This window comes from Trichosurus vulpecula, chromosome 6 (genome assembly GCF_011100635.1).
Source record: "Trichosurus vulpecula isolate mTriVul1 chromosome 6, mTriVul1.pri, whole genome shotgun sequence".
Classification (NCBI taxonomy): Eukaryota; Metazoa; Chordata; class Mammalia; order Diprotodontia; family Phalangeridae; genus Trichosurus; species Trichosurus vulpecula.
In genome coordinates, this window is record NC_050578.1 from 280,906,783 (window position 1) to 280,924,694 (window position 17,912).

Consider the following 17,912-nt stretch of genomic DNA (forward strand, 5'->3'; position numbering starts at 1 on the left):
AGCCTTGTACTTCTTCCTTGTCAGTATCTCGTAGCTCAGTATCACCCAGCCCCCACCCTCATGCAGGCCCAGATCATCACTACAGCCTCCTCACTGACCTCCTGGCCTCCAGCATCCCCCTTGCCGATGGTGTGGCTGCCAGCTGCCCTAGCAGCCTTCTTCAGCCCCCAGTCCGACCCACCGTCCATGGCCCCGTCACCTGGGCGATGGAAGCATCCCGCGACTCCCCTTCCCATCCCCTCTGTCACAGTGCACCTGGCTGCTAGCTGTTCTCTGTACCCATCATGCCTTGGCGTCGCTCTCCTTACCTCAAGGCTCAGCAGGGAGGCCACCTCCTCTGTGAAGCCCTCCTGATTCCCCCTGCCCCCCACCTTGTTGTCTCCTCCTTGAAGCCTTCTCCTCATATCCATGTCCTGTCCCCCTCCCTCCCACACCCAGTAAAGCTCTTTGGAAAGTCTGAGGGAAGGGGCTGAGGCCATTTTGTCTTGGCAACCTCAATTCCATGCGCTGCACTTAGTAGGCACTTTGTAAGTGAATGAGTCAGGGGCACAGAGAGAGGAAGAGCTGATGCCAGTGGACCGAGCAATGACTTGGCAACACTTCCTGTGCACCTGGGTGTGCATGGGCACATGTGTGGGACTCACTTCTCCATGGCTGGCTAGCAGCCATCATCCCTTTGTGTGCATCTGGTTTATTAGTTGCATTTCTAGGGAAAGCGGCATTAAAATAGGAGGGGGTGGTGGGAGAAGGGGTCAGAAGGGCAGTACTAGACCATGGCCCAAGCGGGAGACTCATGGACGCAGAGTTGGCGTCACCCACTCCGGCTCTGGCATGACTGAATCAGTTTGTCATGATTGGGGCAGTCATCAAAAAAGCCCCACCTGTGCTTGGCCTCAAGGGATCTGGGTTCAAGTCCTGAGGCCCATCACTGAATCCTCTGTACTACGATTTCCTCATCTGTAGTGAAGGGGACCAGTGGCCACTCTCGTGGGGTTTCTGTAAGGAAGGCCTGTAGGAATGGCCCTAGCGGCTGCTGCTGCCAAGGAGCGCATGAAATCCACCCTCTTTCCCTCCTGCGTGTCTTTGCATAGGAGGTCATCACGGCCACAGTTGATCTGGAGGATATCCGGAGCTTCCGGGCAGAGATTTCTTCCCGTAACTTGATGGTGAGTGTGTTCGTCGGGAGTAGTCCAGTCAGGGCTTGAGCCCGGAACTGGTCTGTGTGGCCTGGTGGGAGGGAGGCGGCACGGGTGGGGACGGCAGGGGCCTCGGGCTGTGTCCTTTCCCCCTTTGGGCTTCAGTTTCCCCATCTGTCTAATGGGGGAGCAGTCTCCATGCTGGTCCCATCACATTACAAGGCAGTCGTTGGACCTGGGGAGAGTCTTCCTGCAGGACTGGGGGCAGTATCGCTCCCTGGAACCCAGCTTTTCCCTGGAGTCTCTCAGGAGCTCCTGTGCTAATGAGGGGAGCCTGCGTCTTCTTTCGCCCGTTAGGCCAGCAGAGTGGTTCCCTACACCCGTGTCAAGGTGGACTTTGCGCTCTCTTGCTACGATGACGTGCTGGTATCCACGTCGGAGCCGATCCAGTGGCACTATCACAGCCTTGGGGAGGAGATCAGGTGGGTGTTAGATCTCCCAAGGCTTGGGCTTCAGCCCTCACCCCATGTAGAGTCATGGGTTCAAGGGCTGGGAATGCCCAAGACACACCCAGTCACTGCCTCCAGGGTTTTTGCAATCTGCTCTGTGCAGTCTTGGGGCAGAATCATCCAGCCAGACTCAGAACTGCCAAGGGGGCCCCTGGCTTCTTGTTGGCAGGGCCCAACCTGGTGCTCCTCATCCAAGGCTTCCTACTCAGTACCTTGTCCTTGATTCTAAAGAGTTATTAAGAATATTCTCCTGGCATTTCTCCCCCTTCCCCCCAAATCCAGTTCTGGGCCTCAGTTTCCTTATCTGTAAAAGGAGAATCATGGTCCCTGCGCTTCCCCTTGGGATTAAGAGTTCATGATGGCACATGGTCAGTTGGATTGGTTCTGCTTAGGTGGCGAGTTTTGAGTTAAGAAGGGCAGCGCTCCGTTAAACCCAGGCATTTGTCTGGCGTGAGGGTACAGGGCATGAAGAGGCCCACAGACCCACTCAGCCCTGAGTCAGGGTTCTGATGCTCAGCCGATGGGGAGACTGCAGGCATTCTCCGGGATGTGCCAGGCATGGGGGATGCTAGCAAGAGGATAGCTGGATGGATGGATAGACAGATAGATAGATAGATACGTGTGTACGTGCATACGTAGATGGATAGATGATGGGTGGGTAGATAATGACAGATAACTAGATAGGCAATAGAAAGCCAAAAGAAAAAAGCTGGCTGGCTGATTCTGGTGCCCAAGGTGATTTCTCAGGCATAAGCACAAGCCCTTGGGGTCTGTAGTCTCATGGGTTGATGTGTGTGTGGGGCAGAGATGAGTTTTTGGAGAAGTCAGACCCAGGTCCTCCATGGCTGTCTCTGCTTGAGGCTCCTAGGCCCCTACAGATGTGTGTGGGGGGCAGATCTTGGGGGCTTATGCCCGTACAGAGCTCGCCTTTACCTTCTCTCTCTGCTTCCTTCGCAGCCTTGGCCCTGCATGTTGGCTCTGGGATTACTTGAGGCGCAGCCAGCAGGTGAGACGTCTGGGTTCCTTGGTGTTTGGGCATAGGTGGGAGAAATGGGTGCCGTCCTCTGCGGTTCTGTTGGGTACTTGATACTGACTTGCCCTTCTTAACTGAGGCTGGCTTATCTGCCGCACTGGCATTGCTGTGGGGTTTCCTGCCTCCGGCTTTCAGATTGTGTCCCTCTGCTGGATCATCTCTTTTTATCTCTGAGCTGGAAGGAACCTCAGAGACCATTGGGCCCCAAATGGAGTTGGGCCAGAATTGCAATTACCAAACAGCTGTCACGGGGGCTGTTCTGCCTTGTCTGGGATGTCTGTAAGGGGCAGGCTCCCAAGGCCTCCCTGGGCAGTCCACCCGACTTGGGGAATGTTCCTCCCTACAGGGCACGTTGCTTCTGCTCCTGCCAGGGCCAGCAGAACAAGGCTGCTCCCTCTTCCCTAAGGCAGCTCTTTTTTGCTTTTTAATAGTATTTTCCCCCAGTTATATGTCATGAAAATTTTTAGCATTTATTTTTGCAAGATTTTGAGTTCCATATTTTTCTCCCTCCCTCCCTTCCCCCTTCTGAAATTGATAGCGCGATATAGTTTATACATGTGCTATCATGTAAAACATATTTCCCATATTAGCCACAGTTGCGAAAGTAGAAACAGATGAAAAGGGGAAAAAAAAACATGAGAAAGAAGAAAATAAGTGGAAAGAATATGCTTTGATCTGCATTCAGAGTCCTGATGTCAGTTTTTTACCTGGATGTGGATAGCATTTCCCTTTGTGAGTCCTTCGAATTTATCATGGATCATTGTGTTACTGGGAAGAGCCGAGCCTTTCACAGTCAAGCAGCCCGTTATGGCTCCCTGTGATCACTGCTTCCTTTTCTGCACATTCACTAACCAACCTTTTAATATAATCTGTTCTCTACGCTCACAGGGCTATAAAAACTGCTCACCCTTTGGCCTAGCAATAGCAATACAACGTATCTATCCCAAAGAGATTAAAGAAAAGGGAAAGGGACCCATTTGTACAAAAATATTAAAGCATCTTTTTTGTTGTGGCAAGAAATTGGACATTGAGGGGATGCCTATCCACTGGAGAATGGCTGAACAAGTTGTGGTCTGTGATTGTGATGGGATGTTGCTATGAGCAGCGATGAGCAGGCTGACTTCTGAAAAACCTGGGAAGACTTACGTAAACCCATGCCAAGTAGGGGGAGCAGAACCAGGAGAACATTGTCCAGAGTGACAACAGTATCGTCATGATGGTCAGTGGTGAATGACTTGGCTATTCTCAGTCGTACAGTGATCCAAGACATTTCTGAAGGGCCCATGATGAAAAACGCTGTCCGCGCCCAGAGAAAGAACTCACGGGCTCTGCGCGAAGGTCAGAGCAGGCTTGCTTCATTTTCCTTATTTTTGGGTGCTTTGTGTGTGTGTTTTCTTTCACAACATGACTAATATGGAGATGTTTTGTGTGACTTCACACGTATGATCAGTATCAAACTGCTCACCTTCTCAAAGACAGGGGAGGGATGGAAGAAAGGAAGAAAATTTGGAAATCAAAAAAAATTTTTTAATGAGTTGGTTTTTGGTTTTTTTTACATATAACTGGGAAGTAGTTAATGAAAAAAATAAAAATGACTTTAAAAATAATAACATAAAATGTTTTTGAAATTTGCCAGGAATTAAAATGCATACCTGCCTAGAGATGGCAACACCAGCGTCTTCCTCTTTGGAAAGCCAGGGAACGGACTGTCCTCCATCCCAGGGCATCTCCCTCCTTCTCCTTGGCCCTTCAGAGACCATTGCGAGCTTGGGTGGGGGCAAGGGGCAAGGGGACAGTGTCTGCCCCGCGAGGCAGAACGCCTGTGTCCCTTTCGGGCAACTGTGCCGGGGATCCCTGGGTGGGAATCCTGATGTCCGCGTGCACTTCGCTCGGAAGAGTGGCGCTTGCTTCCAGATGCTTTTCTCACGCTCTTCTTGGATTTGCTCTTTCAAGGCCGGATTTTTCCTCCCCCTCAGTGGTGGAGTGGACAGCTCGGCGACGGCCTGCATGGTGTACTCCATGTGCCGCCTGGTCTGCCAAGCCGTGAGTAACGGAAGTAAGTGGCGAGGATGCTGAGGGCTCTCCTGGGGGCCGCTCCTGAGTCGGGGGTGGGGGCGGCTCTCAGCTCTGCCTCGGTGTCTCTAAAATGGGGATGATAATAGCTCCCAGCCTACAAGGCAATTACCAGGGCAGCTGGGGGGTGCCACAGAGCTTTGGGCTTGGCATCAGGAAGACTCCTGTCCCCGACTTCAGCTCCAGCCTCAGACACTTCCTAGCTGAGTGACCCTGGGCAAGTCACTTCACCGTGTCTGCCTCAGTTTCCTCTGTAAAATGAGTTGGAGAAGGAAACAGCAAACCCCTCCAGTATCTTTGCCAAGAAAACCCTGAATGGGGTCACAGAGTCAGCCAGGACTGAAAATGACTCAATAGCAACACGGGGCTGTTGTCATGGCCGGGACACGGATGTGTAAAGTGCTTCGCAGACCTTCACATCCAGGTTAGCTCTTACTCTCCCGCCTCTGGGACTTTGCACATCCTGCCCCCGACGACTCCTCGTCCAGGAGGCTCAGCCACGTGCTCCCTGCTCGACGAAGCCGTCCTCGGCACCGGCTGCTGGCACATTTCCTCCCCAAAGGTCTTGGTGCTGTTTATCTGTCAGCCTAAATACACCCAAATTAAGTCCCCCAGCTGGTCTCAACTGGTGTCTTTGCCTGGCACGTAGTAGGTGCCTAATCCATGGTCACCCATTGTGTGCCAGGCACGGCTGGATGTGCAGAGACTGGATGAGATGGTCCCTGCCCTCAGGAAGCTTCAGCTTTGCTGAGAGGACACAGTCAGGAGGGAGCCGTTTCAGAGGGAGTGGGGGCTACCAGTCCATTGGGAATGGCCTTACAGGGAGCTGGTGCCTGGAAGGACCCTTGCAGGGAGCTCAGGATTCCTAGAGGCAGAGGGGAGAAGGGGGGTGCTTGTCAAGACCCTGGGGAGATGGGGCCGGGCACCCACAAAGACCCCTTGGGGCGGGCCGGGCTCCTCATGCCCATTTCACAGAGGGGCACACCGAGACAGGTGAGTCAGACTTGCACCCAGGTCTTAGGACCCCTGGTTCTCTTCCCCACAACTTCCCGACTTTGCCTCAAGCACTTTGGGCATGAGACCAGCATCACAATTCAGGAGTGGGTTGCCAGAGCTGGGGGATGTTGGCTCAGCAGCACACGGCCTCCCATCCTGCCCTGGCTGCCCCTCATCAGGCTTGGGAAGAGCATGCTCCCTGCCCCCACCGGCCCTCAGTTTACCCCTTCTGTAAAACAAAGCCAGGCTCTGTGACTGCTCAGTCCCAGCCTCAGCTGGCTCAGCCTCACAGGTGGCTGCAGGTTTGTTTTTAATCTTCAGTGACACAGGTGAAAAAATCCGTCCCATTCTTAGCCTTCAGTCCTGCGGAGGCTTTCTGTGACCTCGGCGTCCTCAGAAATGGCCATGCCTCTCATTTCAACCCCACAACAGCCTCCCTGGGAGGCGGACGCCGTGATAATCTCCATTTCACAGATGTCCAGGGTCATTTGCTAAACAAGCCTCTGTGGCTGGATTTGAACTCGAATCTTCCTGACTCCAGGTCCAGCTCTGTCCGCTGTGCCTCTGGCTACCATGACCTTGGTGGGGCCAACTTGGAACGAATCTGCCCAGCTTAGCCCACCCTGGGGCCAAACTCCAAGCCCCCCCCCCCGAGCTTCATGAGTGCTGGCATCGATCCCTCGGCAGAGGAATCAGGAACCCAGGGGGGCTGGGGGCGGGGGGAGCCGGGAGATGGGGCCTCTGAGCATCTGTGCGTCAGCTGTGGAGTGTGTGTGTGTGATAGCATGTGTGAGTCTGTGTAAGCGTGTGTGTGTGAGACTGTAAACGTGTAGGTGTGTGTATTACGTTTGTGAGTTGGTTATACGTGTGTGTATGTCTGTGAGTGTGCGTGTACGTATGACTGTGTGTGTTTGTGTTGTGATTATGTGTGTGTATGTATGTGATTGTGTAGATGTATATGCATGTGTCTGTGTTGTGATTGTGTGTATGCATGCATGAGTGTGTATTTGTGATTGTGATCGCAGGTATGTGATTATGTGTTTGTGATTTGTGTGCATGCGTGTGTGACCATGCGCTTGCACGCGCGCATGAGTGAGTGAGTGAGGCTAGGGCCGCTTCAGTCTGGGCTCTTTCCAGATAAGGAGGTGCTGGCTGACATCCGGAGGATCTTGAACCGCGATGACGTCGTCCCCCAGGACCCCCAGAAGCTGTGTGGCCAGTTGCTGACCACGTGCTACATGGCCACGCAGAACTCCTCCCAGGACACCGCCAACAGGGCCAAGGAGCTGGCCGAGCAGATCGGGAGGTAACGGCAGCTTCCGTGGGGGCTCGGGGCTGGGGTGGGTGGGGGGCCACTTTTTCAGCCCCTCCTTCTGTTCCTGGGATCCCTCCTGGCTCCCAGGGCACCGCCCTTCCCTAAACCTCATTGGCCTGACTCTGGGTGGCTCTGGCTGAGTCAGTTGGGCCTGCCAGCCCCAGTCTTCTCATTTGAAACAGCTACAGTTTGGGGCCTGGGACCGGCAGGTGAATCTTGCTTGGTTTTCTGCATTACCGCCCGCGCAAGCCGAGGCGCTCTGGCCTCGGGGGCTTCCTGGGTAATGGCGCTCAGCGGCTCGGGCATGCAGGGGGGTTTTGGTTTTCAGTTCTCTGCCTGTTTTTAGCTGTTTTCGCTCGCACTCAGGCGGCTGCTGGTTGTTCTCATGAGGTTTCCTGAGATACTTTATGTTTTAACCATTTCCTCCAGTCTTTCCTCCTGCCCCTTTGCATCTTCTGGTCTTTCTGAGCCATTTCCCCCAATCGTCTCAGGGTGTTTGGCTAGTTTGGATTTCCCCAGCCTTCCTTCCCAGGCTGCGTCCCCAGCCAGCAACAGCAGCAGCAGCGCCATGTAGGGGCTGGACCTTGGACAAGCCCCCCTCCTGTCCTCTGGGCCTCCTCGGACCCTCGGCCCGTTGGAGGACGTCTTGGGCTGCCGATTGCTCCACTGCGGGGCGTCTGCTTTGGGGGCAGCTCTTTGGGCCATGTTCTGGTGGTGGTGTTTCTTGGTGTGAGGCCTCTGGCCCCGTCCTCTCTGCTCCCATCCACTTGGCTCTTTGAAGAGAGGGCGTTTGACTGGACCATCGGCCGTCAGTACGTGCTCACTAACGCGGCCCCCTCCTCTGCAGCTACCACATCAATCTCAACATAGACGGGGTCGTTAAGGCCATAGTGGAGATCTTCCGCATAGTGACCGGCAAGATGCCGCAATTCTTGGTCCACGGAGGAAGCAGCCGCGAGGACCTGGCCATGCAGAATGTGCAGGTGGGTCCTGCCGGGGCAGGGGGGACTGGCTGCTGGCTTCCCGGGCTCCTTCCAGCGGGGGCGCCAGGCTGGTGGGAGGCCTGCCATGCTCCAGATGGGGCTTCCCCAGGGGCCTTGCTGGCTGCCCTCAGAGTCAGCAAGCTCTGACTGGTTCTGGGTTCTGACTTTTTCTAGCCTTGTGATGGTGGGCCAGTCTGAACCTCAGCTTCTTCATCTGTAAAATTAGCTCACAGCAGGGGGGCAGCTAGGTGGCACAGAGAGGAGAACACTGGCCCTGGAGTCAGGAGGACCTGAGTTCAAATGCGGCCTCAGACACTTGACACATGTAACTAGCTGTGTGACCGTTGGGCAAGTCACTTTACCCCAATTGCTCTGCCAAAAAACAAACAAACAAAAGGAGCTCACAGCACGCCCTGATATTGTTCCGTCTTTTTGTCTTTGTCCCCGCGGCTATCGGGGTGTCTGGCATACAGCAGGCGCTTAATGGAGGCTTGCTGGATTGCTTTGGGGTTCAGATGAGATGCGGCCTGGAAAGCGCTCCACGGATTTGCCATTTGTCACCCTCGTTGGCAGTTCGGACACTTCATCGCCGTTGCTATGGTGCCTGTTGGCTGATGTTTTGGGGGCAAGCCCCTCCCCTTCTTTGGGAAGCTGGTCTCAGCTTCCTACGGACGCGGGGCGTGGTGCCCGAGCCCACGCTGCCTTCTACTTGGCCCAAAGGCGCTCGCTTTGTCCACACGAGGGCCCTGGGGATGCTCCATGCCACCTTGGGTCCCTTCGGCCTGTTTGGTGGGGTTGGTGTAAAGAAAGGACTTTGTGAGTCTCCAGCGATCAGAGAAACAGGAGGTGATGATATTAAATCAACATTTATTGAGCATCTACTGTGTGCCAGGCCCCGTGCCTATTGATAGGTGTACAAAAACCAGGTCAAAGATATTTCCTGCTCTCAAGGAGCTCACAGTCTGATGGGGGAGGCAGTTTACTGACAGTCAGTCAACACCTAGTAAGCACCTACTGTGTGCCAAGCTCTGTGCTAAGTGCTGGAGACACAAATCGAATACAACGTTCAGCAAGCACAGTGCCCGGCACATAGTAGGCGCTTAATAAGTGCTTATCGATTGACTGATAACCAGGCGCTGCAGGCAGGATAAATGGAGGTGATAATCAGGAAGGGTTCCCTGGAGGTGAGCTTTCAGCTGGGTCATCAGTGGGCAGAGAGGAGGCGGGTTTATTGACTGACTGACAGGAGGGAGAACGTCCCATCATTATTCTGGGCTTCCTAGATAGCAGTTAACGCTGGCTTCCAGACCCGATGTTGGGGGCGATGGAGGAGACCTCAGAGCCCCTGAGGGCTCATGAGCGGTCATCGGACCCTCCCCGCTCAGGCCACCCGGAGCGGGGCAGCACCAGAGGAGAGGAGGGGGCGCCACTAAGACATTGGCAGCGTAGTGCCCCTGTCTGCTCTTCTCCCACAGCCCCTCGTTTCTTTGCTTTCCAGGCGGCCCGCAGACACCCGGTGGGGCAGCCGCTGGGCCGGCATGGCACAAGGTGCCTCCGGAGGCCTTCTGGGGGCTATCCACCCCCCACCCTTTCTGAACGGGGCCCTGCTTTCTTATAGGTGCTCAAGGAGACCAGGCCGCTGGTTCCCCCTAACTTTGCCTTATCTTGTAGGCGAGGGTCAGGATGGTCTTTGCCTACCTCTTCGCTCAGCTCAGCTTCTGGTCCCGGGGGCTGCGAGGGGGACTCCTGGTGCTCGGCTCCACCAATGTAGATGAGAGGTACGTGCCCGAGTGTCAGCGATCTGCTGGCGTGGGAGCGATGGGCCAGGGTCTATGGGAGGATGCTGGACTCTCTCTGAGGCGTGGAGGAGAAGCAGGCTGGGGGAAGGCTTCTCCCCCTATCCTGACAGAGCCAGCACCGGCCCTTCTCCCCCCATCCTGGCAGAGCCGGCACGGGCCCAGGCTCCCTGGGCTGGAGACACTTCTCCCCCTGTCCTGGCAGAGCCGGCACCGCCCTTCTCCCCCCGTCCTGGCAGAGCCGGCACCAGCCCTTCTCCCCCTGTCCTGGCAGAGCCGGCATGGGCCCTTCTCCCCCTGTCCTGGCAGAGCCGGCACGGGCCCTTCTCCCCCTGTCCTGGCAGAGCCGGCACTGGCCTGGGCTCCCTGGGCTGGAGATGCTTCTCCCCCCGTCCTGGCAGAGCCGGCACCGGCCCTTCTCCCCCCGTCCTGGCAGAGCCGGCACCGGCCCTTCTCCCCCTGTCCTGGCAGAGCCGGCACCGGCCCTTCTCCCCCTGTCCTGGCAGAGCCGGCACGGGCCCTTCTCCCCCCGTCCTGGCAGAGCCGGCACTGGCCTGGGCTCCCTGGGCTGGAGACGCTTCTCCCCCTGTCCTGGCAGAGCTGGCACCAGCCCTTCTCCCCCTGTCCTGGCAGAGCCGGCATGGGCCCTTCTCCCCCCGTCCTGGCAGAGCCGGCACTGGCCTGGGCTCGAGACGCTTCTCCCCCTGTCCTGGCAGAGCTGGCACCGGCCCTTCTCCCCCCATCCTGGTAGAGCCGGCCCCGGGGCTCCCTGGTCAGGGTTCTGACACCCTGAAGCCTCCCAGGCCTGTGGCCTCCCCACCCCCACCTTGTCTGAAATGAGGCTTTCTTTCCTTTCAGCCTTCGGGGTTACCTGACCAAGTACGACTGCTCCAGCGCAGACATCAACCCCATCGGGGGCATCAGCAAGACCGACCTCAGGACTTTCATCCAGTACTGCATAGAGCGCTTCCATCTCATCTCCCTGCGAAAGTGAGTGAGGGCCGAGCCCAGGCCTTCCACACACTCCTGAGCTGGAGCCCCTCCACATGAAATGCCCACCCCTGAGCCTGGCATTCAAGGCCCTCCGTAATCTTAAGCCCCTGACACTGAATAGTCAGAAGTGGTTAGTGAGCACTTACTGTATACAAGGTGCATTCCCTAGGTTAAATTAAATTTGGAAGACGTCCGTACCTTCATCCGGCCACTTAGGATGGGATGTATTGGGGGGGCACGCCCCTTAGATAGGAAGTTCACATGACCCCCTTCCATATTGAGTTCAGTGCAGTTCAGAGTGTTACTGGGGACGGGTCCTAACACCTGGGGGGATCAGGAAGGATCTGGTGGAGAGTGTGGCACCTGAGCTGAGCCTTGACAGAAGCTAGGACTCCAGGAGGAGCGCTTGAGGAGGAGGAGGGCCTTCTACGCACTGGGCAAAGACGAGGAGGTCGGAAATGATGTGCTGGCTGTCCAGTTTGGCCAGCACCCAGAGCAAATGAAGTCAGAGCCTGATTCAGAGGGTTCAGATGCTAAAATGGAGGGAATTGTCATTTACCCTAATGGTAATAGGGAGGCACGGGAAACTCTTTATTTGGGAGGAGATGTGGTCAGGCCTGTGCCATAGGAAGGTTACTTGGTTGTTGGTGGAGCCTGGAGGGAGGGAGCCAGCGGTCTGGCCAAGGGGCAGTGAGGCCCGAACTGGGGAAGGGGTCACGTGGCACAGGCGGAATTGGTCAGATGAGGCCGGGGTCTCTCCGCTGCCCCCGATCCCAGCGTCCCCTGCAAGGATAAACGACGCATCTCTCCTCCTGGCCCCAAATCTGGCTCACGGGATGTTAACTCCCTCCGCCAAGCTCCGCTCCCCTCCTCAGCCACCACATCCCCTGTGCCTCCTGGAGTCCTGACCTCCCTTCAGGGCTCAGCTGAGGTGTCACCTCCTCCAGGAGGCCTTCCGTGATTGCTAGCCCCTTCCTCAATCCTGACACAGACGTAGCATTCATTCACTTCCTGTCCCCCAGAGAACCTGGAGGGCAGGGGCCATTTTGTCCTCCCAAGGCGTCTGAGGGCCCAGTAGCGCTTGGTCAAAGCCGGTTGGATCGAGTTGATTAGACTTGGGAGGAAAAGGGGGGACTCTTGGGAAGCTTTTTTTGAGTGGGGCTCAGCTGGGAAGAGCCTTTGGCCGGGGGCTCCCTGTTCATTTGTGCTCAGGGTTTGGGGCGGCTCGGGTCTTGAGTAGACCCCACCCCCCACCACTGTCCAGAGAGGTGAGAGACATGAAGCAGCCGAGACCACTCACACCACACCCATCTCCTTCTTTTGCAGCATCGTGTCTGCCCCAGCCACTGCGGAGCTGGAGCCCTTGGCCGAAGGACAGGTGGTCCAGACCGATGAGGTACTGTGCTGGCAGACCTTGGACGGGGGCCCTTCCTCTTGCTGGGGCTCTCTGTTTGCAAGGAGCCTGGGGGGGCCCTCAGAGAGCCAGTACCATCTGCCAGATGGTGGGCTGGCTTGGAGTCAGGAGAGGCCTGGGTTTGGTACAGAGATGGTCTTAGAGACAGGGAGACCTGCGTTTGAATTCTGCCTCTGACACTTAGGAGCTAGCTGGGTGATCCTGGGCATGCCGCTTAAAAGCCGACTGCCTCAGCTTTCTTATCTGACAAGTGGGGATAAGTACCCACCTTACGGGGTTATTGCGAGGATCCAGGAAGGTGATGGTTGTAGATAGAGCCCTTGTCAGACCTTAAAACACGCTATAAACGTTCTTGTCGTCAGTAACATTGTAGGCACTGAATGAGCGCTCGCTCCTTGTCTGCATTCCTGGCTTGTGGCCCTGAACAAATTGCTGAACCCGCTGACAGCTTCTCCACCAATAAAATGGGTCCATAATACTCTGTGAGGAAAGCTCCATGAAAATGGGCTGCTCCAGGGGACAGCCATGCTGTTGGCATGGAGAAGACAGGGAATGACCTGGGAGGGTGCTGGGGCCTCCTTCCCTTCCAGCTTCCTCTCACAGGACCCACCAGAACAAGAGACATTCTGGCTTTGGAGACCTCCCGGCGCCCACCTTTGTTCCTCCCCCTTGAACCTCCCTCACTGGCTCGTCCTTCAAGGGGTGACCCCATGGTCAGCGCTTCCTCCACATGGTCTGACTGCCCATCTCCTGGGCAGCCTCACCTGGGGCTTCGTTAGGGCTCTGGCCAAGGTCAGCCTTCACCCTAGTGGAGCACCTGAGCATGCTGCTCCCTGTGGTCACTCCCCACTGCGCTCCCATTTAAGAGACAGAGTGGCCTTGTCTCCCTGAGGGGGCCTGAGCACTTGTTGGGGACATCCCTTGTCCCATTTGAGCCTCTAAGGTAGCGGTGCAGCCGGTATCCCCGTTTCACAGATGAGGCCATTGAGGGGTCACAGCCAGGAAGTGGCACAACCAGGGCTCAAACCTGGGGCTTGTAGCATCCTCTTGTTTTCCCAGAGGCATCACCTTGCTGTGAGTCACGGCCGATCAGGTCTTGGCAGAATTCCGGCTTTGTCTTGTGCCCAGATCGGGGGCGTGGGGATGGTCAGGCAGCTTGTGAGGGTGGGAGTCAGGTCCAGGCCCTGCTCTCCCTGGCATGAGCCACCTCTTAACACTCTGGGGGCTCCTTGTTTCTGCAGGAAGACATGGGGATGACGTACAAGGAGCTGTCTGTTTTTGGGAGACTAAGGAAGATGGGGAAATCGGGGCCATACAGCATGTTCTGCAAACTCATCAACATGTGGAAGGAGATCTGCACCCCCAGAGAGGTGGCCGCACGTCCCATGGACCCCTCCCTCTATGGCCAGAGCACCCCTGGGTCACCATCCCCTCAGCTCCCTTGGGATCAGCGCCGGCTTCAGGCGCTTACGTGTTTGGGCCAGGAGAGAGGAGGCCCACCTTGTGTTGGGGGTCTTCTCCTGGCCATCTCCCTTTTTCGGCCCCTGCCCAGCCCTGAGGGCAGCGGCTGCCCGCTTAGACCTTCCCATCTAACAGGGAGGCTGTGTGCACCTCTATAGAAAGCAAGCCCGAGAGGGGCTGAATAAGAAATAATGAATGGAGAAGGGCCCTGGAATGAACCAGGGTGGGGAGGGCCCCATTCTGAGGTGGATTCAGTGGAACAGAAGGGCTGGGGCAAGAGTGGAACCCGCCTCTGCACCGGGAGGCCTTCAGATGGAAGCGGGATTGGGGTGCAGGAAGCCCAGCAGAGTCTGGCTTGGGGGATGGGAGCCTCAGGAGTTGGGGGTTCTTGTAGTAGTAACAGTGGTCTAGGTAGCTAGTAGACCATTGTCAGACCGTCGTCACTACTTTCAAGGACCCTAATTTGCTTCTAATCCTACTGGGCATTTATCAGGCACCTATTTTATGCAAGGCACAGACAGAAATATGAGGGGTCTGCCCTCCAGGAAGGTAGTCCCTTCAAACATGCTTTTATAGAGAGTATGTCCCTACAGAATAAGACCCGGGTAATTCAGACTTGTCACAGACCCCAGCCCTTCCTGGGTCTGTCTGGGGCCAGGAGGCTTCTGCCCAGACCCCAGACTAGACTGTTTCCACATGTTTTCCCAGCCTTGGGCACAATGTGAACCTGAGTTCATGATTCTCTTCACGTTAAACTGTATGGCTGGTTGTCTGGACTCTGGAGGCAACCCCCTCACCTGGTGCTTTGTCCTCCAGGTGGCCGAGAAGGTGAAACACTTTTTCCGGATGTACTCGCTGAACAGGCACAAGATGACCACCCTCACACCCTCCTATCATGCAGAGAACTACAGCCCGGATGACAACAGGTTCGACCTGAGGCCTTTCCTGTACCAGGCCAACTGGCCCTGGCAGTTCCGCTGCATCGACCAGCAGGTGAGGCGCCAGGACCCAGTGGGGCCTCAGCACACAGCCCGGGGCCATTCCCAGGTGGCTTTCCCAGGAAGACTGGACCCAGTCTGTGGGGATGCTGGCAGGGAGTAAATGCTGATGACCACTGACCCTTGGAGGTTCCCAGGGAACTTTCAGGCAGAATCTCTTTGAAGCTCACAAGGAGCTTGAGAGAAGGGCTGATATCAGCCTTTCAGGGCACACGTAACTTTTCACTCAGGGTCAGTCTGTTAAAGCTGCTTTCAGCTTCTGAGACTGGCTTTCAGTTGAGCAGACCTCTCCCCAGCAAGAAACTTGGCACCCCTCTCCCATGGGAACTGGGGTCTCTGTCTGTTGATGACATCTAGCCCATCCAAGAATGCAGGAGCTGCCAGGGCCAACTTGCTCCTCCCCACCCCCTAGTCTTGGCCCTGGCACCAGGCTAGGAGCTGCCACGGCAGTCTTCTTCCTTCTCACCCCCTAGTCTTAGCCCTGGCACTGGGCTGGGAGCTGCCAGGGCCATCTTCCTCCTCCCCCCAGCCCCTGGGTCTTGGCCCTGTCACTGGGCTAGGAGCTGCCAGGGAGGTCGTCTTCTTCCTCACCCCTTAGTCTTGGCCCTGGCACCGGGCTGGGAGCTGCCAGAGCCATCTTCCTCCTCTCCCCAGCCCCTGGGTCTTGGCCCTGTCACTGGGCTAGGAGCTGCCAGGGTGGTCTTCTTCCTCCTCACCCCTTAGTCTTGGCCATGGCACCAGGGTGGGAGCTGCCAGGGTGGTCTTCTTCCTCCTCACCCCCTAGTCTTAGCCCTGGCACTGGGCTGGGAGCTGCCAGGGCCATCCTCCTCCTCCCCCCAGCCCCTGGGTCTTGGCCCTGTCACTGGGCTAGGAGCTGCAAGGAGGTTGTCTTCTTCCTCACCCCTTAGTCTTGGCCCTGGCACCGGGCTGGGAGCTGCCAGGGTGGTCTTCTTCCTCCTCACCCCTTAGTCTTGGCCATGGCACCAGGGTGGGAGCTGCCAGGGTGGTCTTCTTCCTCCTCACCCCTTAGTCTTGGCCCTGGCACCGGTCTGGGAGCTGCCAGAGCCATCTTCCTCCTCCCCCCAGCCCCTGGGTCTTGGCCCTGTCACTGGGCTAGGAGCTGCCAGGGTGGTCTTCTTCCTCCTCACCCCTTAGTCTTGGCCATGGCACCAGGGTGGGAGCTGCCAGGGTGGTCTTCTTCCTCCTCACCCCTTAGTCTTGGCCATGGCACTAGGGTGGGAGCTGCCAGGGTGGTCTTCTTCCTCCTCACCCCTTAGTCTTGGCCCTGGCACCAGGCTGGGATGGCCCCAGAGTGGGCGACTCAAGACCTTGTGGGGGCCAAGGGGCTTTCCTGGATGTCTGTGTAGGTCAGCCTTGGGGTCCGGAGGCCCGGGTTTCATTTCCCCATATATGAGAACACTAGCTAGCTCTCTAACAAAGAACTTTAAAGATATTACCCGTTAGTTCTCACCCCCACTCTGAAAGGCAGGCCTAGTTATTTCACAGATAAGGAAATAGAGCCCCCCCCCCATAATTAGTAAGTGTCTGAAGGAGAGTTTGAACTCACAACTGTTCAATAGAGAGAGAAGACAGGAGAGCATTTGAAAGTATCACTGAGATATAGGTGGTAAGGCACAAGGGGGGAGCCAGGGAAGGGAGGATCTGATCCTGGACGGAATGGGGAGCCACTCACGGCTTTAGAGCAGGGGAGTGAGGTGGTCGCATCCGCCTTTTAGCAAGATCATCTTGTCGGCTGTGTAGCAGATGGACTGGAGCGGAGCGACCATACTTGTTCATGGGGCCTCGATCTAGCATCCAGGAGGCCACGGGTCTAACACATGTCCCGGCTGCGCCAGCACGGACAGGTCTCTGAGCCTCAGCTTGCTCATCTTTAAAACGGGCGCGTAGATCACACCTGCAGCGGCCCCCTCCCTAGGTTGTCGGGGATGTGGGGCGCGGGCCGAGGCGTCCCCAGACTGCACCGGGGCGGTGAGGAGCCCCGGCCCCGTGGGGTCTGAGCTGCCTGTTCCTCGCCTTCTCCCCTCCATTCCTGCCTTCTTGCAGGTGATGAAGCTAGAGGGCGCCGAAGGGGACCAGGACTTTGACGACCTGGTCTGATGGACGGCCTCTGGGGCGTGGCTGAGATCCAGGTGCGTGGGCTCCCTCTGGAACCACTTGTTAAGATGACAGCCGGGCCTGGCTGCCCCGGCGTCTGTAGGTTCTGATTCTTTACAAAACCTGTTTAAAATAAAAGTCCTTGCTTGCCGTTCTTCTGAAATCCGCCTCGGGCGTCCCCTGCTTGGCGGCTGAGGACGGCCGGTGGTCCCACAAACCTTGGGGAGGAGCTAAACGCTTCACGGATGCCGGAAGAAAGCGGCCCCCCGGTCCACGCAATGGGGGCTCTCTCGGCCAACCGCAAGCGCCTGACGCCTTCGTGGGAAGCCGAGCCTCTGCGCACAGGAGAGACGGGAGGTTGCTAATGTAGCAGTGTTTCATGAACGCACCTAACCTGGGGTGATAGACCCAAGGCTTGGGCTCGCTCCTCCTGTGAAGTGTGTAAACGGTGACCATTCCAAGGGCATCTCAAGCCAACACGGGCCACAGCCCTGTCCAGGGCAGAAGACGCGGACAAAGAGGACCCCACTCCCCAGCTCCACAATATCACCTGATAACCACCCGCTCTAAGCTTACCCTTAAATCAACTTTGGGGCGGGGGGTTGGGGTCAGAGAATGGGCATATGGCGGGAGAGCCCGGCATGTCTTACATCATTGCGGTCTCTAGGGGATGCAGTGGTCATAGCATTAAACCTAGAGTCAGGAAGACCCAGCCGGAATGGAACCTCGGACACCTAGCATCCTGATCCTGGGCTAACCTCCCGGGTTAGCCTCAGAGTCTTCATTGTCTCCCAATGGGACTGGACGGTCGTCCTTCCCTTTGGCAGCGAGCTCCTCCCCCCCCCCGCCCCCTCCCCCGAGGGGCTCAGACTGAGCAGGCACATTATTTTCACAGGGGGTGGGGAGCATGGGCTCAGACCTATTCTCAGCACCCCATTACACGACTCCACATGGATCCTCCCCCACCACCCCTGGGGAGGTGTGTGAGCTGCTTACTCCATTGGCCAACTTTCCTCCAGATGGTTCCTGAGATCCTCCATCACACACGGAATCCTCATTTGCAGAAATGGAACAGGGTTAATGGGTACCG

The 17,912-nt window shown here is 56.7% G+C and overlaps 1 protein-coding gene across 2 annotated transcripts in view; it reads left to right on the forward strand.

The window, feature by feature from the left end:
• The window catches only part of NADSYN1 (NAD synthetase 1), a 32,193-nt gene extending 15,208 nt beyond the window's left edge, over positions 1-16,985 (forward strand). For both annotated transcript variants that reach the window (XM_036764179.1, XM_036764180.1), the window contains 12 exons: positions 1,092-1,166; positions 1,494-1,618; positions 2,603-2,651; positions 4,632-4,734; positions 6,885-7,053; positions 7,910-8,045; positions 9,717-9,823; positions 10,700-10,831; positions 12,161-12,230; positions 13,490-13,618; positions 14,526-14,702; positions 16,772-16,985. In XM_036764179.1, the coding sequence (XP_036620074.1) occupies positions 1,092-1,166; positions 1,494-1,618; positions 2,603-2,651; positions 4,632-4,734; positions 6,885-7,053; positions 7,910-8,045; positions 9,717-9,823; positions 10,700-10,831; positions 12,161-12,230; positions 13,490-13,618; positions 14,526-14,702; positions 16,772-16,825 (1,326 nt within the window). In that variant the 3' untranslated portion in view covers positions 16,826-16,985. The remainder of the gene's footprint in view (positions 1-1,091; positions 1,167-1,493; positions 1,619-2,602; positions 2,652-4,631; positions 4,735-6,884; positions 7,054-7,909; positions 8,046-9,716; positions 9,824-10,699; positions 10,832-12,160; positions 12,231-13,489; positions 13,619-14,525; positions 14,703-16,771) is intronic.
• Positions 16,986-17,912: the final 927 nt, after the last annotated feature.